General features: G+C 38.9%; 1 protein-coding gene across 1 annotated transcript in view; it reads left to right on the top strand.

The window, feature by feature from the left end:
* Positions 1 to 372: 372 nt before the first annotated feature.
* Positions 373 to 24,333, top strand: part of slc2a9l2 (solute carrier family 2 member 9, like 2) — a gene marked incomplete at both ends in the record, with an annotated part of 91,954 nt that continues 67,993 nt past the window's right edge. Inside the window, 5 exons of the mRNA XM_080494398.1 lie at positions 373 to 390; positions 4,962 to 5,063; positions 13,515 to 13,675; positions 19,364 to 19,488; positions 20,292 to 20,437. Coding sequence (XP_080350524.1) covers positions 373 to 390; positions 4,962 to 5,063; positions 13,515 to 13,675; positions 19,364 to 19,488; positions 20,292 to 20,437 — 552 coding nt within the window. The remainder of the gene's footprint in view (positions 391 to 4,961; positions 5,064 to 13,514; positions 13,676 to 19,363; positions 19,489 to 20,291; positions 20,438 to 24,333) is intronic.

The following is a 24,333-nucleotide window of genomic DNA, read 5'->3' on the forward strand; positions in this document are numbered from 1 at the left end:
ATGTTTGCGAACCCATTAAGTTAATGCAATAAAACTAAACTATTTTTCCTTTTTAATAACAACCTTAGTTGAAAACAAATAGTGCACATGAATAATCCCCAAAATAACAGAGAGACATAACTGAGTGCTATAACCCATAAAAACATAAAAATCATAAAACAATAAAACAAGAACAAAGTCTCATGTTGGGTTGGAAGCCAAAGACTGAAAATAGATCGTAAGAGTGGTTTTAAATATAGACAATGAAGCTCTATGAAGCTCTTCTATGATCTTGAAGCAGCAAAAGAAAATGATCTGTCGCCCCTGAGACTCTGCTGAAACCTCCAGGAGCAACTGATCAGCTGACCTGAGACACTGAGGAGAAGTGTAGGGATGTATCATTTCAGAAGGGTAAGTCAAAGTAATCAAAAAAAAAAAAAAGCAATGCTAAAGTGCACCGGGAGCCACTGAAAGGAGACGTAAGCAGGCATTGTGTGCTACCTTTTACATGCTTCAGTTAAGAGACGAGCAGTCACATTCTTAATCAACAAGAAAAAGATTTCCTGAGACCAAAGGTGTTTGCCAGCTGCAAAGCTGAACGTTACTAAAGTGCTAATTTGACCAATCCGATCCAAGTAATCATTGAAAACAATTTTAATACCCGAGATACAAACTGTTGTCTTCAGGTACAATGGAGTTTTACAGGAACCATTGAAACCAAACACTATGCACTCTCTATGTTTTTGTTGTAGCACTATCCACACAGAAACACAGGACACGTTTACACGTATACGGGTATTTTAAAAAAAACAGTGATATTTCTCTGCGTTTTGGCTGTGTATTTACATAAACACAGCTACGAGTCCTGAAAACTCAGTGGAGATTTGGAAAAAGTTTGTTTCTGTTTGCATCTAAACGGGGGTAGGTGGCTATTTACATCACGATTGATTGATGATGTCGTGTTTTTTTCAAGGATTCTGATTGGCCATTATGGCTTAACGCTTCTCGTTACACTGCCCCCTACAGGTTTGGAATGCTCATAGTCGCTCTGAACCAGGTGTATATGCAGGTCCGTGTCAATGAAGACTTTTGGAAACGTAAAGGGGGGAAAAAAAAAATCTGTTTTAGTAAAAACCCAGGGAGGTGTAAACGTGGCCACACACAGAGCAAAAACCAGTACATACAGAATATTTCCCAAAGCCACCAGGTGAAGACAATCACACATACAGGTACAGGTGAAAGACATTAGGGCGTGGAGCAGCAATCAGACACAGGGGGCCTGAAACAGAGTCAGAATCTCAAAAAGAACAGAAGAGGCAAAATGTGAAGCATGGCATATACCATGTTTTTAAAAAGGGAACTCAAAGAAGTGAATACAGAAAAATTAAAAACAAAACCGAGCCCTGTGCATCCCAAGTAACCCTAGCTTGGCAAAGCCAAGCGTGAGAAGAGTCTGATCCTGGAGCGGAGATGACAGCCCTTTTGGAAACAATTTTTTTTAATAAAAAAAAAGAAAAAGAAAAAAACGCAGAAAGTTATGTGCGGTTCAGAGGGCACTGCCAAAGACTAAGGCTATTGATCATCAACGAAAGAATCAATCATTTTAAATAACACAAGTGATTTGCAATTCAATGCCCATTCCCACTTGGCAGCAGACGCATCCCACATGGTGGAGTGAGACTTTGTTGTTGGATAGAGTAAGACTCTGGGATGCATTTCTTTGATATGTTATATCTGTTTTGTGGCTCTGAAAAGCTTTTGTGGGGAGTAAAAATACAAACTCTGAGTACTGCCATTTTCAAGTGCCTGTTTACAAGTGAGTGGATTGAAACTGTGTTATACTGCTGCCTCTGCCCCGCAGTCTGACAGCTCCCGATTTGTACAAGTGTTGTGATTGGTTTCTGTGACAGTCCACAGGCCTTGGTCAAGAGTGTTTTCCTGAACTCATGTCGGTTTGGTTTGGTTTGGTTTTGGGTCCATTATGTTAAGTTTAGCCTTCGTTTTCATTTGTCTGGCACTTTCAATGAGTTATTTCATTTAAAAGCTGTTCTGTATTTACCTCCCTTCTTTGTTATGCTCTCCAATGAGCTGAGCCACTTGGCTCAAAGAAACATTACTGGCCATTTCTTGCATTTTTTTTTTTTTTGTGTGCAAAACACAGCCCTACAACGGAGGACATCAAGGTGACAAAGCACTCTCCAACAGTTCAGAAAAAAACATAGTCAGGCAAAAGATGAGAGGACACAAAAAAATATTGATACAGGAAAGTAAACTCATGGTCGTTCGTCTCTGGCTGCATGTGTTCATTGTAATATACCCCAAAAGGTCTGATATGTGATTTCCAGATGGCTGTCTGTCCTGTTACCAAATTATCCCTGCAAACCATCCGTGTGTTCTTTAAAAAACAGCCTCCAAGTGGTCGTTGTTCTCCGCTTCATGAGTGGATGACCGACAGCATGGTCAGGCAATCTAAAGCTGAAGTGTGACAAAATGCTATCAGCAGGCTGAAGCGAAAGAGAAGAAATGACTCTGATAGCCATCTGCTGAAATCTATGGTGCTGACTTCCTGTTCTTTGCATAATCTGTATGAAAATCGATTCATGAGACTTAATTGGATGTATGTACCTACAACAGTATGTGAGGCTTTGAGCAAAATGACAGACACGTATGAGCTGCTCAGGCCATTTCCTGGCTCGTTCTGTCCAGCTCCCTCTGGATTTAGCCACCTGTCGCAAAGAACAGAAAATGTTTGCACACTATGCTTTTTTCCATGGTACTGGTTTGTGTACAATCATTTCACAGTCAATATCTAAAATTCACCACCCCAGTAACCCTATTTTAGCGCTCTCTATAAAAGTTTGACGTCTGTGTGTGTGTTTGATTTTTGTGACGGAGTTGCTGTCGGGTGTCACTCTATAGCCAATTAGTGTTCTACAGTTTTTAGATGTCAGGTGTTTGGCTCCACTCAGCTTGCTGGGAGTTTGACCGAGCAGATACTGACAAAGTACCTGGTAGCAGATACTACAAAGTATACAGGCAGCCCTGAAAGCTGAGTGGCGTCGAGATGATTAGGGTTCAGTAGGTGCTTGTGTAAATGTCTTATCACCACATTTTCTTTTGGCCAGGAGTCAAGTCTGATGCCACTCGGTTTTCTCATTCCTATGATATGTGGCGAAACAGAGGAAAACAAAACCATCTCACCTGCTTCATTATACAGCCAATTTTTGTATTATTTCATTGGTCCCATTAGTAAATGTGGAGGTTTGAATTTTAGGAAGGGGGCTGTCTTGGCTGAGGCTTTAAACAGAGTAGGAGCGCTCTCTATAAGTTTGACGTCTATGTGTGTGTGTGTGTGTGTGTGTGTGTGTGTGGGTGTGTGTGTGCGTGTGCGTGTGTGTGTGGGTGTGTGTGTGCGTGTGTGTGCGTGCATGTCTATTTGAAGCTTAATAAGAAATGGCCTATTGGAACATTACTGGAGGCTACCTCAGGTTTATCAGATTGAACAGGTTTCCACCCAACTGGGTTTGTTTTAACTTGTTTTGCTAGAAAAAAATTGTATTGCAGGTTTGTAAAGAAATTGGGGCTGCTTTTCACATTAAGGTTTTTTCTTTTCTTTTCTTGATTGAAAGTCCAGAGAATACATCAAGACATTAGTTCCAATATACTACAAGATTGAAAAATTCATTCAACAAACTACTATGGCCGTTGACTTATATTAGTTAATTTATTTCACAATTAAATTGAATCTCCTCCACTGGGAAAACATCCTCATTAATTGGTAAATTAAGTTCCAAAGTACTCTAAAATGCTGTTAGTTACAACGCACCAAACCAGCAGTGTAGCAGGTCTAATACACACCATCCACACAGTTATGGGTCAATATCTAATATCAATTAAATAACATGGGTTTTATATACAAGAACATATTATCAACCATGTGTTGCCAGCTGACAGTCATGAGGGCCTGAATAAATGGATACGTGCCTTTGAGGAGGAAACTGTAGGCATCATGTTGGCACCGTGGGACACCACATTTTTCTGAAGCACTGCGACAATATCCACTTCAGTGCATATTGCCATCTGGAGGGCACTCTCTGCTGAGTACCCAGTGACACTGGATCTTCAGGTTTTGAAGCAAAAGCTTCATTGAAATAAATAAATCCAGTACAGTGCAAGGCAAATGCTACATACACCATAACAAGGGGCTGCGTAGCACAAAATCATGTCGGCGATGCCAGGACATGATTGTTATAGAAAATCATCCAGAAATGGGCTAGCTATTAATTACAGCCTATGATTGCCAACTGTCCAAATTATACACATATCAAAAGAGAATGATAACAATAACAATACGGCAACGCAATCATCCATCTGCTATTTGCTTGTTGGTTTATCGTCTCCATGAGAAATTAGACATTGAAATCTTTGGTTAAAAGAGCACAGTTGTGCTTCTCAGAGTGAATCTCATTCAATTAATACTCTGCACCATCGTCCGGCTCAAATGTCAACTCGGCACACAGGGTGTGCAATAACGAAGTCGTGTCGTGAAATCTGCAAGGCACGCTCATCCTCTCATGGGAAAAAGGATTTCAATTAAATGACTGAATGGCCTTTCCTCTTGTGTCACCCAATGACAAACATTATGCTTATAACCATTCAAATGGTGCGACTACCTGCAAAATGTCCTTCATGCTTTTTTGTGTCCTGTAGTGAATTAACCGCCCATAGGGCTTCACCTTTTCAGTCTGGTTGGGATTTATTCCCCTTTTCCAGCAGCCATCTAATTTAGAAAACCATTTATATCCTGGAAATAGCATTCATTTGTACATAATTGTCATTAGTGGACTTCCTTTGCATATTAAAACATGTGGTCTACTTAGTATTCTTGCACGCTATGGAGAGTATGCCCATGCCAGCTTTTACTGTGTTTTTATCTCTTGTTTCATGAGTAAAATTTTTCTTTCTTTGCTTTCTGTCACTAGCAACCAGTCACAGCCTGCCTGCTGAATGCTGCCTTCTTTGGGGCCCTGGGCTCGTCTTTCCTTTACGGCTACAACCTCTCTGTGGTCAATGCGCCTGCTGTGGTGAGTTCAAATGTCAAGTTTCCTCGTAAGGCTTCAGGTGACAATCTGCTGTTGAGTCCTCACGTGCCCTCCATGGGTTTTATACTAATACACTTTAATAAAATGACTATGGAATAGACTAAATAAGAATTTTGTGCTGACGGATACTGTGTTGACTCTCTGATTACTAAAGAGATACCAATTTTATTTATCTTAAAGCCGCAAGTACAGTTTTGCTTGACTTTAGATAAACTGTCTTTGGATTACTGGGGACTTCTGTGTTTGTATCTATGAATAATAAGCATAAGCCTCAGTTTGCTCTGAAATAACACACATTTACTCTTTCATGCACCTCATTAGTTTAGAAATATTGTACCAGATTGTAACAATCATCATACATCCTTGTTCCAGATGATTTTATCATACAGGCTGGAACTATTGGATTTGAAAAATCTTATAGTATTGTCTGCTTATCTGTGGTGTAAGGTAGAGTCTATAACCTTTGGTATGACAGTAAGTTTAATCACACAATGAATGGGACTGGAGGAGACCACTGCAACTTCTTTTGCCCACAGGCAATGTTTTCATGCATGTAATGTCAAGCTTTCATGAAATAAATTATTGAAGCTCACCATGGACCACGAAGTGTTTTAACTCCATGTGGCTATGTAAGATTTTGTTTGGACATAGCATACTTTTGGACTTTTGGACTTAGCTTGTTCTCAAGATACTTAAAGTATATTCAAAATTTGCTAAAACTTTGCCTCCGTAGGTTTCCCAGTATTTAGAACCAAAGCTGCTCCAACATCTGCTCAACTTGTGTTTGAGGATCACAGAGCCACCCACATCGGGGCTTCTGGAGTTACACACAACAAATTACTGTGGTATTCTGTACAAGGCACCAGTCAATTAAAAAAAAAAAAAAATCCTGAGAAGTTCTTAGAAAAACAAAACAATGAAACTTGAACATTTCCATGAATTTATAAGAGAACCTACTAGATGCTAAGGGCAGCACATTTGGTTGCCAATATGTCCATGGTGTTCGTGTTTTGTGGATTGTGCCATGTTTTCTGTGGTTGCAGTGGTGTGCACAAATACATTGAACGATGAAACATATGTGTTCTGACTAGTAAGTGCCTGAAATATTAATCTGTTCAACTTATTTGTATGTTATTCAGCTGCTTAACTGTCATGCAGTTCCCTGCTACCAGTCAGGGGTGCTGCAACACCACATAATGTTCCTTTTCCTCACCAGCAGTATTTGAGCAGTGCTATGGAATGTGGAAGAGATATTCTTCCAAAAAATGAATGTGATTTAGCACAATATCCATAGAGAAATTGAAAACAATGTAGCATGTAAGCTTCGTCAGACACAGAATCATATAAACACTCCCTAAACCAATAAAGCAAACTCAACTGGTGCTCGTGGTGATTGTCACATTCAGGCCAGATTGACAGTGTTTCCCCACACATTTGAGAAGATAATGCAGCTCATTCCTACAATGAACTCACAAGATGATATTCGATTTACCTTATTTCAAGGTGAAGGCTTGAGGAAGTTGATGAATCATTGTCAAGCGAAATAATGACCTCCAGACAATTGATTATTGTTGAAGATTTTGATTACAAGCTGTAAAGACTCAATTCACACACTCTATTGTTGGGCACAATGTCTAAAATTCTGAAAAATCATGCAAAATATCAAGCATTTTGTGAACATTTTTCCACATTTAAGCTTGTCAACTTGTCTCAATTAAAGATTGCCCTTGGTCAACAAACATATTAGTCACGAGGAACTAACCGTCAATAGCTTTAGGTTACAAGTAATACAACCAGGACAAAGAATATCAGTATTTAATACATGAATGAAAGAAAATATTGCCACGATTATGTGTTTCCTCCATGAGGTACACACTGTACACCCGCCTTAAACGTTACTGTATGTAATTACAATTTTTGTTGTTTTGCTTTTCTACAAATGAGGTGTTGGTGTTAAATAATTTTTATTTTTTGTTTTAATTACACATTAGAATTCATCAGCAGGAGAGGCAAATGCAATTTGTGAAAATTAATTCACAGAGCAGACACGGTACATGGCCTCCTATCAAAATAAAGGCAGCTTTTCATGCACCAGCCTGTTTAAATGGTGCCACTTCTGGGTGAGAAAACAACATCTCCAGCGGTCATTTTTGTGACCTTGTGTGTGTTTAATGGTAATTAGATTCCTCACAGGTCATTAAATTCACATTTAAACATTACAGCTCTCAGCTCTGCAGCTACTGATATTGGTAAATATTGGAGAAGACACACAAAGTCGATTCTAGCTGTTGCTGTTACGGCGGGATTAAACATTACTTTATTGTATTTGCTCTGGAGAGGACTGCCCCTCTCTGTGGCCATAGCAGCAGTGTGTTGACCGCCACATGAGGTTCTCTGCTGCTTGTTCGAGACAGTAACTATGCTTGTTACGGCCATGACATTATCCGTTTCCTTTCCTTCCTATATTGTTTCTTTCTGTTATAATACGCCACCCAAGAACAGGCGTAAGAGATGAATGTTTCTCTATAAGCAAACACTACATGCATCTGCTGCCCGTGTCTAATTACATACATCACCATTGCAGTACAAGTCCGATCAATAAACCACAAATATAATGCTGGGCGTGCATGAGGATCATCACGGTCGTGGATGAATGCATTGTTGAAGTCACGGTATCCTTACAACACACCATGTCATATCTTAGCCACTGTGGAAATAATTTGTTTGCAGAGTCCCAATTCAGTGCTGCATCCATCTTCTGCACTGCTTTACCTCATTCAAACAATAAGGATCAGTTTGCTTTAAATATGTCACGGTTGGATATAATCATTCATAGTAAGAACTAACTAGAACAATATATTAACCTTCAAAAATTATTGTTCTTTTTTTTCTTGTTTTTTCTATTTTCCTAATGTCAAGGTAGAATAAAAGCACCTGCCACGTTTTACGCCTAATTTGACATTATCATGAAAACACATTTATATTCAGGGTCTAAAATGGGTCATAGAGTGTGAAATTGCAGGCATAAAGTATTAAATGGCAGAATCCATCCATCCATCTGCTTTATCCAGGGTGCTGGGGCACTGAGGCTGATACAAACTAAATAAAAGAGAAGGAGGTTACACCCTGGACAGCTCACCAGTCCACCATGGTTCAAACACAGAGAGACAGACAATCACACTCACACCCACAGGCAATTTATCAACATCAAATAAATTCATGTGCATGTTTTTGGACTATGGGATGAAAATGGCATGCCATTTTCATCCCATAGTCCCTTAGGGATGACATACAAACTCCACTTTAAAATGCATCAGCCAGATTCATGTCTACAACAGCTACAGTATATGATGTTTTTAATTCTTTTTCGAGTTGGTGTCATATTAGTAAATACATGTTGGTTCAGTTCAACATATAGGTTTGTTTTAATAAAAACCCCAAACAGTTTGACATTATTTATTCAGTACTTTAAACATTTTGGTGCAATGTAGCTTAAATTCATCATGATGTGTTTAAATGCAGTAAAAGTGAAAACCCTGGTGTACAATCACACTTCAGCTTTGCAAATTGAATAAATATGTATTCTAATATATGCTGGTAAACTGAATGATTATAAATCCTCCAACCCTTTCTTCAATCCTGTACATGTATTTTATTTTTAACCCTCATGTGACATAATACTAATAACTGAAACATCTGGTTTGATAAGGGCTAACATTATCTCTAGTTCCACATGAAATAGAAATGTACAGATAATTGTTCATGACTTGAAACTAATGTAATGCAGAAATAAAGTAACAAAGAAACATGCAGACAATCTCTGCACTTTCTGGTTTAGTCGTCGCATTTTGTTAGAGACAAAACAAATGACTGAGATTTTATTTTAATTGCTCACAAAAAAGCACTAGTGTATAACTGTGGTATAGTTGAAATCTCTGACTCAAGGTTGTGGTTTAATATCATGACAGCCTCCGGGGCCTATATTGTCAAATGTTATATTTATGTCAAAATCACACTGCACTGCATTAAACCACTTTATTTTTCACTGTAAGACAATTTGACAGTTGTGTGAAAAGCTGCTGCCTTCAACTTGAAACTAATAATATCTGCTTCCATGCCCCGAACTCTGATAGAGTGATGCAAAACCCTTTGTGTCACTGTATCGTCAAAACACTCATGACAGAACAATGTGGTCACAGCTCAGTGGGATTCTTTTTTAATTGGATCCTGGCTGTACAAGCTGAAAAAACAAAGGCGTCATGAGGTGAATTAGCCGAGAAAACAGTGTGTAAAAGAATGAATCCTGCAGCTCCATATAATAGGTTATTGTCTGATCTTCAAGATCACTAGGCTGCTCATATGCTTTGAGGCTACAGCAAAGAAATGCATTGTCTTTTTTCTGATTATGTATGATTTTTGTGTACAGTTGGAGGTAACATCAGTGAGAGAAAAATACAAGCATGTTGAAAATGGCCTCCAGTAAAATTCTGCCCTGTGGTCCAACTGACCAAGGTCCTTGAACCTGAATTGAAGTGCTCATATGTCCCCACTGGCAGCCACAGCCCCTAATTCTCACGCTTCGTGTTCATTTTTGTTTTGCTATAGTTTCCTTGTTTTTCTGTCTGGTAGCTCCTGCTGTAGTGCTCCCCAAGTAATTTACCTTGTGAGATTTCTCCTGAAATGTATTTTTTAGACATCTTAAGGGTAGTTTGTACTCGATCTGAAACTGGACTTTCAGTTTAAAATCTCCTGTATAACTTGTCAGTACACTCTCAACTTACGGGCTTTATTTGCTCTTGACACATTTTTGTATTGTATCTTGAGTGCAGAGTTTGAACTGCAACTGAACTGCACTCCTCAGTTTCAACCACTTAAAATACTTAATTTCTGTTCTCAGTAAAGAACCCTTGATTTCTATCTTTTACCTTTTCTATCTGGTCATAATTCCACCAAAACATGGACATGATTGAGCTGTGAAAATGACCAAAACATTCAAAAAGCAAAATAAAAAATGCTACTTTCAATTCTTTTGAGTCAGTTAAAGTTTAATGAAGTTTGAAACAGATATTTTCACATAATCCTCGCTTGCGGTGCTCACCCGGGGCAGCTCTTCGGCAGCTGTTGGTAATCGTTACCGGGTAATGTGTTAGGTGTTTAGAACTGCATCCATGCATATTCGTAATGGGAAAGTTACGAGTTGCAAAAGCTCCAAGAACACAACACAGATATCAAGCAAATGTTGCAATATTTTACAGGTTTCATCAACCTATTTTCTAACAGTGCACCAACAGTGTAGTTGTTTTTATGCAGTATATGAGCATACATGGACCGGGACATTACAAATGCATTCCCGTTGAATTCTCATAAAGGTGCAGCACCAAGGCCTGCAAACAATATATACATGATGAGAGAGGAGACTGTCTTAGCTGTTTTGTTCCCCCACAGAATGAAGGAGAAGAAAACACTTGCTTTTCCTTCCACTTTAATGCGTAAGTGAATGGAATACAGCCAGTAGGTGATGCTGGTTAAAACTCGGCATGTTTCCTGAAGAAATCCAATTCACCCCACTAAATACGTACCTTCTCAAAAAGTTATTTGCACAGCCTTGAATACATTTGAAATTACATGTTTACAAGCTCCCATGTGCATCGTTGCAAACAGGGAAATTGTTGCTATAAGAGCAGTGCAGTGGAATGAAAGGAACGCTCTTCTGAAGAGGTGAAAAATTCCCACACCTACTTGTACTCGTCGTACTTCAGGGGTGTTTCAGAAACCAGCTTGTTGCTGGGGGATGGAATTAATCATACCATGCTTTTATGCATTTTAAGTTAGTCACATAAAGTAAGGTTGAGGAAGAAGGAGGCAAATATCTCCACTATACCCAGGCTGTGAAAACATTTAACAGAGACGTGATTATAATTGGAAACTTTCACATTTCTCCAAATCATTTCAAAAGTGACAGTGGTAAGTTAGGGACCATGATCATCACATGGCAAACAAATAGTTATGGCAAAGACTGAGATTTGGTATCGTTGCTGTGGGACTAACTCATAATTACTTAAACTTAAAACATTTGCATCTCCTGGCGGAATACTTCTTCCTTTCAGTCAGTGCAAACAATTAAAGCTCTTGATTTGAAACTATAAGAAAGGACAAAATATTATCTATTTATCCTAATCTGGGTCGTGTGTGTATATTGAATTTCATATGACTTTCAAATGATTTTCAAATTCATTTAAAAAGACATATTTAGGACAGCATACTAATCCCAAGTAATGCAATACTCTGCTGTACTCCACTATTCCCTCTCTCACCTGGAAAACAGAGACTCCTACATCAGGATTCTCTTTGTGGACTACAGCTCAGCATTTAACACGGTCATCCCCCACAAACTCACACTCAAACTACACACACTCGGACTGCAACCCTCCCTCTGTGACTGGCTCCTAGACTTCCTGACTGGCAGGCCCCAGTCTGTCAGGATTGGAAACAGGACTTCAGCCAGCATCATCACCAACACTTGCACCCCTCAGGGATGCGTCCTCAGCCCCATCCTCGACACCTTGTTCACACATGACTGTGTCGCCTCCCACAAGGACAACATCATCCTGAAGTTCGCGGATGACACCGCTGTGAGCGGACGCATCACAGGGGATGATGAAGCGGCTTACATGAGGGAGGTGGCTGGTCTAGTGGCTTGGTGTGAGGACAACAACCTCTCCCTTAACACAGACAAGACAAAGGAGATGATAGTGGACAGGAGGAAGGAGAGGAGACGTCATCATCCACTGTCTATCCGGGAGCTTGAGGTGGAGAGGGTGAGCAGCTTCAAATACCTGGGTGTCCACATCAGCGAGGACCTCACCTGGACATTCAACACCACACAGGTGGTCAAGAGGGCCAAACAACGGCTGTACTTCCTGAGGAGGCTGAAGAAATTCGGCATGTCTCCCAGGATACGCAGGAACTTCTACAGCTGTGTGGTTGAGAGCACCTCAACCAGCTGCATCACAGCCTGGTACGGCAACACTACTGTCGCGGACCGCAGTCGCCTGCAGAGAGTGGTTAAGACGGCCGAGAGGATCACCAGAACACCACTGCCCTCTCTGCAGAGCATCTACCAGCGCAGGGTCCACAGTAGAGCTGCCTCCGTGTTAAAAGACCCCACCCATCCACAACATAGACTGTTCACGCTTCTGCCCTCAGGCCGGAGGTACAGAAGCTTGAAATGCAAAACAAATGGACTCAAAAACTCTTTCTTCCCCGTTGCCATCAGACTTCTGAACAGCTTCTGAACATGTTTACATTTAATCTGTACATTGCACACAATGCACATCTCACTTTCTAGCTAATATTTTGCACTGCTCTGTTATTTTATTTTATATTTTATTTTATTTTTATTCTATTTTCTTGTGTATATACTTATTTATTTATGTATGTCGGCACCAGGGTAGACGGCAAAGTAAGAATTTCATTGCACTGTGAAACCTGGCTTTTACTGCTGAAATGACAAATAAAACACCTTGAACCTTGAACCAATATGTTGTATGATTGAAGAATTGTAAAACACTTTATAGCAGGGTTTTCCAATGCTTTTACCTCAAGGCTCCTCTGTTTACATGCAAAAGAGGATGAAGACATTCAACGAAAGAAGAACATTCATATCATATCAATGAACAATTTCCCAGGTCTCTAGATTGTATCAGTTCTTTATTATGGGCTTCAGACCATGGACTAATGTAATTTTGACAACAAAACAGCAGGCAAATTCTCAGCATTCCCTTGTGGCGACTTGTGCTCCCTCAGAAAAGCCATGGAGCCCAGACCTACAGAAGAAATTACTTTTTTTTTTTTTTTACTTTCTACTGTCTGCAGTTTGCCTACTCTAACATAACAAAATAATGTGAATAATTTCAAATTGTGGAAAACATTTTCTGCATTGTGAAATAAAATAGGCCACTGCACTTAAAGTAATAATAGACAGAATGTGGATTAAAATATTTATTTATCTGGTTCCCCCAGGATAATCTGCATCTACTGAAGATACAAATATGTTAGTAGATGGAGAGATGATAGACATGAAAGAACAAATCTCGAGGTCACTCCAGGTATAATATATTTTTGGGATAAAATAAGTTCAGTTAGTAAACACCCAGGTTTGAGATGTACAGAAATTACTGTATGTACCATCCTGATTTAAATGCGTGCAACATCTTTTCAATCTGATTTTCTTTTCAATTACCTCAAATTATACACTGACAGGTTTTAGATGCTCTTCGGTCAATTCCTGTTGTTTTTAAATGACCTACCGTATATGAATACATTTTACTTGTCTTTGCCATCATTTAATTAGATTTTTCATTACCGTTGATATGAGTCATGTGAATTTACCTCTGACACATTTTACAGATGTTTCTCTGTCTTGTGTTGCAGTACATAAAAGCTTTCTACAATAAGACCTGGATTGAAAGATATGGAGAGCCCGTATCAGCAGAGACAGCCACACTACTCTGGTCCATCACAGTCTCCATATTCTCTATTGGAGGCCTTCTTGGAGCATTGACTGTCTCTGCAATAATCAAAGTTCTGGGGAGGTGAGTCGACTTGTGCATGCTTGTAAAAACATATACCTCTTACAATAGTACTTCCTTGGGGACACCAGCCAGCCAACTACGAGGGGAAGTCTGGTTTCAAATATCATAAAACTTCCTTTCATGAAGATCGGATATATTACAATAATGCTTTTGCGCAGCTTCAACTGAGATAATGACATGAAATGAATGCCCAAGTTTTGACAGCCTATCTCAGATTGAACTGAATAATTGTAAGGCGAAGACAGTTACAAAAATTTGATTCAATAGTTATGATAAATATTGAGATAAGGGTTGCTAGTTTAGGTTTTCAAGGTTTTTATTAAAACCTATGGAAGAGAAGGGGACTATCACTTTACACATCTCATATTGATATAAACACAATTTGACATCACACCTTTTTTTCTCTTTTTATGCATCCGATTTATGGTTTTAACTTTATTATATATATAAACTTATTTTTTATTGTATCTATCACTTACACATGTATTTTACACATATTCCCAGTGTGTGCAGTGATAATAGGTGAGAGTGATTGGAGCATTTTTTTGTAAATATCACTTTATATAATGACATATATTTAGGTATTGATGAGTGTTCTGTAAAGGGTTAAAATATTGTAAAAAAAGAAGCAAAAATATTTGACCAAATACACCTACAATACAGTATATTAAAAAAGCAATGAAATGTTCTGTACTGTGCAAATTATTTTGGCTCTAAAAGTAGAGTTTGGGTGACATTATGAGTTGATTGAAGTCAAAATGTCAAAGAGGCTGAATTTACATAAATATGTGGTGTGACCTTTGTCAGCTATAACATACTTCTCTATATAATCGCAGACAGACTTTGGGTGTCTTTGGGGGCCTTGCCCAATGTTGCTCTGTGGTCTTCTCATGGCCGAGGATTTGCCCAGGCACTTATGCTTGCTCATGTGGATTTGTTATGTTTCTCCCTCTACTGAATTGAATATCTCTTCTTTACATGGCGTGTTTGAGTTGTTTTCCTCGGAGTGATTCAAAACAAAAAATGATGCCAAAAATTTAGCCTAGGAAGGAGCATAGGCAATTGACTCTCCCAAAAGTATGATGAGGGACAGAGAAAAATGTTAAATGTCCAGAACAATATCTTGCTCAATCTTATAACAGGAACTTCAATAAAATTAACTTCTAACAAAACAGCGGGAAACTTGTCGAACAGAGTTCTTATCTATAATATAAATGATTTAATGAGTTTATGAGTGGTTTTCTTCTTTTGAAGCAGAAGGGAATTTTGAGAATCTTGAGAATGTTAAATACTCAAATTCCATTTTGTAGTACCGGTACTTTAATGGAAGACGGAAATCAGCAAAAACAGGCCAAGGGCCCACATTGTCCATTGATGTCTCGTAAATAGAGTTTTGCTGGACTTGTTGAATAAATTGTGGTTTAGTAGTAAGCCTGAACTTCCCCTGACTTGTTGCTGAACATTACTCACAAACACTGTGGTGAAGATTAATTTTCATCCATAGGAAATACCACAGATGCATTTTTCATTGCTTGGCAGCCACTGTGGTCCTGAGCTTAGGAGACAGCGCTCCAGTATAACAGTGTGCACACATTCTGAGGTTGTTCACTCTGTCAGACTCCTCTTTCTCAATTCACTTTATTACTTTCCATACCTTATGCACTTCCTCTCTTCGACACACTCTCTAAATCACTGTCCGTGAACACTGGCTCAGCGCAGACAAAGTCGGAGCTCACACGGTATTATGGGCTTGCTGTTATACAGCAAAATAAAATGTGGGAACTTTTCTCTAAAGAGCTTCCTATGAAGGTTGCTATGGTTTTGCTATATCTACTCCTACTACAGTACAACTGCAGCTCTGTACAGAGGTTAATTAATATTTATAATATGTCACTGTTAGTGTCAGTTGTCATTACAGAGGTGAAGTCAAAGAAAAAGTTGTGTTAGAACTACATTAATTAGAAAAGGATGTATTTATGTTTGTTTTGATTTGAAAGCATATGAACTTCATGACCTTCCAGCCTCCAGTGATTATATAAAGTGAATGAAAAGACTAATAGGAGTTTGTTCTTAAAGCAGATGAGCACATGTTTTTGTGTGTGCGTCAAATTGAAGACCAGTACCTGAGCAATAAATTTGGCTCCATCTTCCTTGTTTGTTCATGTTGGAAGTTCCCCCCCCCCCCTGTATTTTGATGTGTTATTTTTCACGTTGTTTTATTATTAATAATTTTTCATATTGTTCTTTGTTTGTTGTATTTTGTGTTTTTTCCACAGGCCCTCGAAAACTATTTTGTAAAGTGTTCAGAGAGGACTAACTATGAAGACTAAGAGTTTTAGTTAAAGTCTGATAACAGTGTTGAGGTTGTTTCATAATGTTGATTTCTTTTCTGTCTATAGTCAAACCTGCAAAGTCACTTTTGTCCCTTCCATTCTCCTTTCTGAAAAGTTCCAAAAGCATTGTTGTGCATACAGACTTTCATCAGAGTGAAAATTGAACCTCCACAGCAAGGCTGATTGGACAAAATATCCGGTGCAAGGGGGACAGGCCATTGATCATCATATTTGTTCTTCAGTCACCATCAATGGGGACTGAAGAACAAATAAAACAACACAAGAATCAGTTCTCCAACAAGAATAACTAAAAAACTAATAAGTGCATCCCAAGGGGCCAGTGTCTAAATCATCTGATCTGCATTTTTTTTATTGCCTAACTATTCAAAAATAATCTCTAAGAACTGATCCGGCACAACAACGATTACAATGCTGTGTGTATTTGCAATTCATTACTTGCACTACTGCAGACACAGTAGGAGGCAAAACATTGTTGAATCCATCTTTCAGTTATCATGTAGCTTCTATTTCAATAAAGTTAGCATAACAGTCCATTTAAATTGGAACCAGTAGCGTGACCATACTTAGTTACTGCTTCATTTAACAGTAATGACTCATTTACAGTCGTCACAGACTTGAAAGAAAGCATGAAACCCATGCTTTGGTTTTATCTCTTGGCCTCGGAAAAAGGAGTTTTACTTCTAGTTAGTGCACAAAGTCACTTGATTGATGCTGGGAATGTCTATTCTGGGGTGCTGGAAAGGAGCTTCTGAATGGTAGTTGAACCTCAGTCACAGGAGGAACAGTGCAGATTCCATTCTGGCCGTGGAACAACTTTTCCACTCTTCACCCCCCACAGATTGGCTGAGAGATAGGGCATGAGAGCTGACCATTCCGGTATATATGTGTGTTGTAGACTTGTCTTACGGGAGGTGATTTGGGACTATGGTGTACCAGAACTGCTGCTGCAGACTATGTTTGCACTTGTGGTGTGAGAGCCGTGTCTCAGAGGTGTATACTCGCCATTAAGTTCAACGTGTTCAAGGTGGGCTGGACTCCACAGCACTTCTGCCTTGTCATAAGAGAAAAAGAATATGTGTGACTTTGGTTAGTTTGACACTTTTCTCAAAGCTTTTCCCCAAAATATCTGAGACATAATGGAGTTCATGTTTTGACTTTTGTCTCAGTCTCGAGTAAAAATGTATCTCAAATAAGCTTCAAAAGGTTCGCAGCATTGAAATTTCCCTCTTTAAACTATTAAAAAAAGAGAGTTGCAGTTAAAATTAGTTTGGAGACGTGTCAGATACACCAGGAAATGTGAATTGCTTCTGTGAGTGGAAGTGGTTTGACAACTTGTTCTGCTCGATGAGATCCAATCTCACTGTCAAAGTTTCATCCTAGTTTTTTTCCTCACTATGTTTTGCTGAAATGGGAGACCTCCTCCCCTTCAAGACCACACTCTGGTACTGACAAAATCACCTCTGTGCTCTGAAACACTTTCAAAAGAATCTATTATCCACTAATGATGAGGATGTCACTCTCAGAGCCGAGGGAGACTTATGAAGCTTTCATCCGGAGTCACTTGAGACAATTAAGATGCCCTCAAGAGTCACCTTGGGTTTTTCTAGTGATCCTTGCTCTGTTGATTAATTTGAAACCTATTATTCATCCCCCTTCCATTTTTCCTACAAGACATCTGTGGGCCAGCTGGTAGTTTTCGCACAGTATTGGAAAGGTTGAAATCCACATGTCTGGGAGGAGAGCTGAATATATATCAGCAGATGAGGACACACGGGCCAATAAAACGAGAGACACAAAGGGGTTTATTAAAAGTTTCACAGGGAAGTAAATGTTTTTGTTTTAATTGTGATCTCTCGATGTTTCCTCACGTCAACTGTTTTCCATAGAGGATATATGTAGAGATTACTGAATGATATCACTTTATTCAAGTTTTTGTTTTCAAATCAAATCAAACTTTATTTGTATAGCACTTTTCATACAATTATTGTAACACAAAGTGCTTCACATACTTGAATTGTGTTTGTTTTAAGCACAATGAGGTGAGTGTTTGTCCCTATAACAAAGGCAGATAGGCATTATTGTGCTGCTGTTGTGGCATTGGGGCCATGATTGGTCCTAAAATAGTGAGGAGGCCATCATTTCAGGTTGCACCTGCTCTTGAGACAGTCTCAAGTCTCAAGTTTGTTATTGTGCAGAAGCTTTCTCTCTGCAACAGTGCCAGCTAAGAGAAATAAATAAATAAATAAAAAGCAGGAAAATAATTGAGCCCTCTCCATAATCAGTAAATGCACTCCTTTTAGTCATACAATTGTTACAGCAATGACATTTCTTTTTTACAATTTGTGTTTGTGGAGACCAAACAAATGGAAAAATTTTTTTTTTTCATTTGTGTCGTTAACCATTGAGTGGTATTACTGTATTGATGTGCTCCTCATCTATGTATTACCCAATCACCTGTGCTGATATGCACTACACATGCAAAATTGTTTAAATGACACCCCTCCTCCCAAGATTGAAAGTTGAAATTGTATCTGAAGGGTTATTTTTAAGGTTGAAAGATGAAATGTGTATCTTCATTAAATGTTTTTTTGTTATCTTCATATGCACCTGCATGGACAAAGGCTCAGTTTCTATTGCTTATGGTAAACTAAGCTAACCTGGTGCTGCTGGTTATAGTTTCATAGACTTAAGTGTAATGTTAATCTCATCAAAATAGTCCTCCAAGCGACAATAACGTCATCCCTTTTCTTTTTTCTTTTTTTTGCCCATCGGTATGGAAATGGGATGAATCTGATTTTCTCTGATCATAATGATCCAGTAACTGTCATGAATGATGGTACAGTTTCAAAGTGATTGATATTTAACTACAGATGAAAAACAAAGAAAAAACCCACCATAAGGAACATTTTGGATAAAGTGTCCTTGGGTCTCTGTTTCTCATCTTCAAGAGTTAAATGATCAGCCAGCAAACATAGTAAATGGCACGTCTGTACAGTTCAAATGGTCATTTGAGGCAATTTTCACGTTAAAGTGAAACTGTGTTGAACTGATCCTGTGTATGGAAGATTAGACATTGTCAGCCCGACATGTACTGTATCGCCCCCTGAAGAGAACTGCTTTTTCTGCTCTGCTGCACGGCAGAAATTTACTCATCTACTCGTTTTCAAAACAGATGCAGCCAGAAAACACTCAGGCCCTTTTATTCTTCAAAGATATTTATTGTTTTGGGTCCACTTCTTGTTTCATGGTTGAAATGTTTTTGACAGTGTGTCTCTCTGGTTGTTCAGTTGGGTGTTCACGTCTATTTCTAAGCACTCACCCTTGTTGATTTCAGAAAGGGAACCTTGTTGCTAAATAACAGCTTTGCTGTTATCGCTGCTCTGCTGCTGTCGTTGGGGGAAATGTCAAGATCTTTTGAGATGCTCATCGTTGGCAGACTCGTTATGGGAGTGGACTCTGGTGAGTGTTTTTTTTTCCCAATGTTTCTCGACTAAGCAGTGATCGGCAGTGATGCCGGTAACGTGTTAATTAATTAGTAACGCATTACTCTCATATGACCACTTTTGTCAGTAATGAGTAATCTAACGCGTTACTATTTCCAAACCAGCAATCAGATGAAAGTTACTTATCCAATTCACTGTGCGTTACTATTATAGCATCCCGCAAGACGAGTTTCTTGTCTGCAAAGCCGCTTTATTATTAAACAGAACTGCCCGCTCCTCCTTTCTCCTCCAAACTGACAGACAGAGTGCATGCAGGCACTGCATGCTCATCTGACCCTCGCCCTTCTTCACTCTTAGTAAAAGTAAAAACAGGTGAACCTGTACCACTGGTGAGCCCAGTCCTTCTGGCGCTAACCACTTTGACAGTGTCACTGGTATCTCAGGATTAAAGTTCCAAACCATTTGTAATGCACAGGCCATCCATATATGTACGTATGACAATGCCTCTCAGTTTTAAAATGTGTTAGCCGAATTCTGAGTTCTGTCAGTGCTGTGCTGGAGATTTTGTCATCTTTGCTTGTTTACGTCTGGCATGGAACGAATCAGACTGCGATATAACCTAAGCAGTAATGTTTTATTGGACGCTGATAGCCAGAGATAAAATATAAGACAAGTAGCTGTACACATACAAGGGGACTATGTACTAGTTTCAAACCTCCTAATACCGCTGCTGAGAGTTGTGTTGAGGCAACAATAAAGATGAGTCATCTCTGTATTGCGTGGAGATTTTAATATTCTGGTGTTTGTTTTTTTGGACAGGCATAGCTCTCAGTGTCCTCCCCATGTACCTGGGAGAAATATCTCCAAGACACATCAGAGGCTCCATCGGCCAGTTCAACTCCATCTTGATTTGCTTGGGGGTGTTCACAGGACAAGTGCTGGGGCTGCCTGAGCTGCTGGGACAGGTCAGAGCAATATGAGGTTTTAAGCTTTTATGGATGTTTATTTATTTATTCATTTTTAAATACATAGTAGCTCAGTCAGTAGAATCTTTTTTTGGGGGGGCTACTTGCTCTCTAAAAGCATTTTTTTGTGTGATGATGGAAGTCAGAAAATTCCAATTGGGGCATAAATGTGAAGCAAAAGTTGAGTAAAAGGTTGAAGAGTGAGAGAAAGTTTTCACTTTATTGTTTGTGAAGAAGATTTATTGACCTTGCTTGTGAAAGAAAACATTTTGAATGGGTTTTTTTTGCAGCAGAGAAGTATTCTGCAAGCGGAGGTCATTTTATCAACCTCCCAGGATTATATAAATGCACTTAATCCATTAGTTCAATAATTATATATTTGTTACCATGGGGACAGTTTGCTGTTGAACATATGCAAAATAAGATGTCGAAACCTCAGGATGGTTTTTCTTAAATGAAATAAAAACATTTGCACATACATTTGACAAAAACATTTACAGGATTTTTTATATTGTGGCACAAACCAGAAACAAGCATGGGGAAAGAGTGATTATTCTCTGACTGAAGATGTGTTTTGACACAGATGGCTATGAAATATTGCCAGGAGAAGTTCACGAGCCAAAGGGTGGCCGCACTTTCACTTGGTCCAGGGTAAAGTTGATGAAGGATTCAAGCCCGAGGCTACATGGATTAGTCTCATTCATTCAGGCGCTGACTGTGTCAAGTTGAAATAAACCTTGGATATATAACTGCAGGCAGTCTCTTTGACAGTTCAATCTCAGAACAAAAAGCAAAGAAAATGTCTTTCAGTACTGTTTTGAACACACATTGATAAAAAGAGACCATGGAGCAAGAGGCTTTACATTATTGAAAATAAAATAAAAAATAAAAAAAAACAACGGCACAGGTATTACAATTAACTACGTATATAAAAAGGTTTGAGCAAAAGAAAACCAAAAATAAAACATAAGGCAGTTGTTTGACAAAGAGGTCAAAAAATGTGATAGACTGGGATGAATCGTAATGGGATCAGATAACATCTACTCATCAAGGGCCATGCAGATGAATCACGGAAGCTTTGTAAATGTACAAAATTCAAATTATGCACACAGTCTATTCAAGTTACGCCACTGTTTTGTTTTGGAAGGGCAGTGTTTTGTAACTAAACCACTATGGAATTAGAGGCTGTTTATCTGTGATAAGAGTCATTTTAGATCTCCAAATCTAAAGCAGATTAATTCTTTTGCACGTGTAACCAGAATGTATACTAAGTGACTATCGTCCAAATCTTCAGAAATAGTTAAACTCATGTTATTGCCTTTTGTTTTGGAGACTGTGAGTTATGACTTGTTTGTTCTATGTCATGCAGGTTAGGCATTATCTCATCTCGATTTCTACAATCTCTAAATCCTCTCCCAGCAAAGGAAAAGGTTTGCATGAAAACACATTGTTGTCACAACACAGCCATTTATCTTCTTTTATGTGATTCAACGTTTATCGGGGAGCTTTCTCAGGAAGGAAAAAAAAAACATTTATTACTCCCACTTAGCTGTGCTGATAATCTATTCTAATATACTTGTTTGTTTATCAATAATGGCACTTACCCATCTCGTTTTATGTAGTCAATAGCAGCAGAGAAGAGCAGATTCACACATAATGCCATGTCAGCAGGGTCCCTTAACAATGACAGAACAGCTGGTTAAAACGGACAACCACAGTGCACAGCTGTGGCTATTTATACAGTGTGCATTCATTATTAATGCATCACACACAATCATCAAACTACTGGCTGTTTATCTCATTAACAACAAGAAAGAAAGTTTTTTGTGCTTTGTCATCTCAAGAGATGCTACAGAGTACTCTTCATTGAATGGCAGAAGTAAAAAAAAATAATACAGGGGAAAGATACAAAATTAATACTTTTTAAATTTTGGAAACAAAATATAGATACAATTTGTGAATACATGTTACATATTATTAAATGCAGTCAAAAACTAGAACTTTTATAAAAAAACAAACAAACAAAAGAAACCAGCCATGGTTACTCACTGACCTTAACAATAAGTGAAACCATCTGGAACTAGAACTACTATACCTTTATATGTGGCGGAACATAGATTCAACCAGGTGCGAGAAATTCGTTTCGTTTAATAGTGGCATGCAATTGGCACATAGGTGCTGAAGGTGACTCCACTGTCATGATGAAGAAAGCAATCTGAGATGATTCAAAGTGTTATATTGTCCTGCCAGGAGATAATGAGATGAATATAGTTAGATAATGGTGTTACATAGTTAACGTATCATATTCTTTAAACCAAATGGCTAAGTGCAGCTTCACTTTGACCTATTATGAATGACATCGCCGATCATGAGATTGCATTTATTATCTTTCAGGGATTCAGTGTGTGTTTTTTTTTAAAGTGGCATGATTTTTTTGTACCATATCACAATTTTTTTATTTTTTTTTTTTATTTTAAATTAATATAATATACTTCCGTGACCCAGCCCAGGATAAGCGACAGAAAATGGATGGACGGATGGATGGTAATATACACAGTAATCTCTAATGCAGAAACACATCACAGATGTTTTGTTTTGTTATTTTAGCAGTGCAGCTCACCCTACATCTTTTCAGAGTGGAGTATTTCTCTCACCTTCACTCTCTGTCAAACGGAGCCCCTCATCCATGCTACTACATCTTTGCTGACCTGCCTTAATAAAGGGTTCAGTAGGTATGAACTGCTGGTTACATTTGCAAGACAGCCATTATATTCACTCCCCAGTAACTCCTTGCTTGTTCCCACTGGACGCTGCCATCAGTTCCTCTTATGAAACACTCTTTCAGGGTCCAGCTGACAGGGAGGACAGACCTAATGCTGATGAGGTCAATGTGAGATCCATTGGCAGAATGTTTGGCCCAGCCACTCAACATCTCACTGTGAAGTTCACAACTGTCCTAAGCTTCTCCTTCCTGACATAATCGAGTTGGAGCAAGGCCATGCTCATTTCTCACTGGTGTCCTTGTGTAACAGCAGCATCTTGCCACCCCCTTGGATATTATACCCTAATTTCCCAATCTTGGAGTTGCTGTATGTTCATACAGTCTCAATTTCACTTGCATGTCAGAACTGAAACTACTGTCGCAATTATTCTGTTTGAATTTGTTTGTTTTTACAGGTGCACATCCTTCCATAACCAGTTGCCAGCAATTTACTGTGATGTTGAATTTTGCTGCATCATATCGCTGCTATATATTGCTTAGTCAGATTAAATTAAAACATCTGCACTGCAGAGCAGTGGTTAGTAGCATCACCTCACTGATTCAAGTATGACCTTGGAACTTTCTGTGCTGAGTTTTTATGGTCCCTTTGTGCATGCCGATATGTCCTCCCACGGTCGGAAAAAACATGTAGTCAAGGTTAATTGGTCTTTTTATATTGCCCCTAGCTCAAAATCTCTGATACTGTTGAATTGTCCAGAATGGACTCTGGCTTTGCTCTCGGTTTGTAGCCGTTATTGGCTTCTGATCCACACAAACATGGCGTGGATAGCAATACGGAAGATGGACAGGATGGCACATGCATTCACAAGACAGCTGCCAATCAAGGTGTTTAACATCTATTGGAACAGATTGAAGTCAGCACTTCACATAGACAGGACAATATGGTTGATTGAACCATGTGATTGTAAGGCCACCCACTCAAGGCCATCATTTCAGGTTCAAGTACCTTTACTTACATTATTGCAAGGAAGAAGAGAGAGATATAAAGAGGCAGGCATGCACTCTGTTGGCTTCTTATTACTGATGAGCCTTGGATAATGTGTCTGCAACCACTTTGTCCGAGCCTTCAGGCATAAAGTGAGAAAGATGCACTCTCTGTTCACATCAACATTCA

The sequence above is a fragment of the Blennius ocellaris genome, assembly GCF_963422515.1.
Source record: "Blennius ocellaris genome assembly, chromosome: 4".
Taxonomy (NCBI): Eukaryota; Metazoa; Chordata; class Actinopteri; order Blenniiformes; family Blenniidae; genus Blennius; species Blennius ocellaris.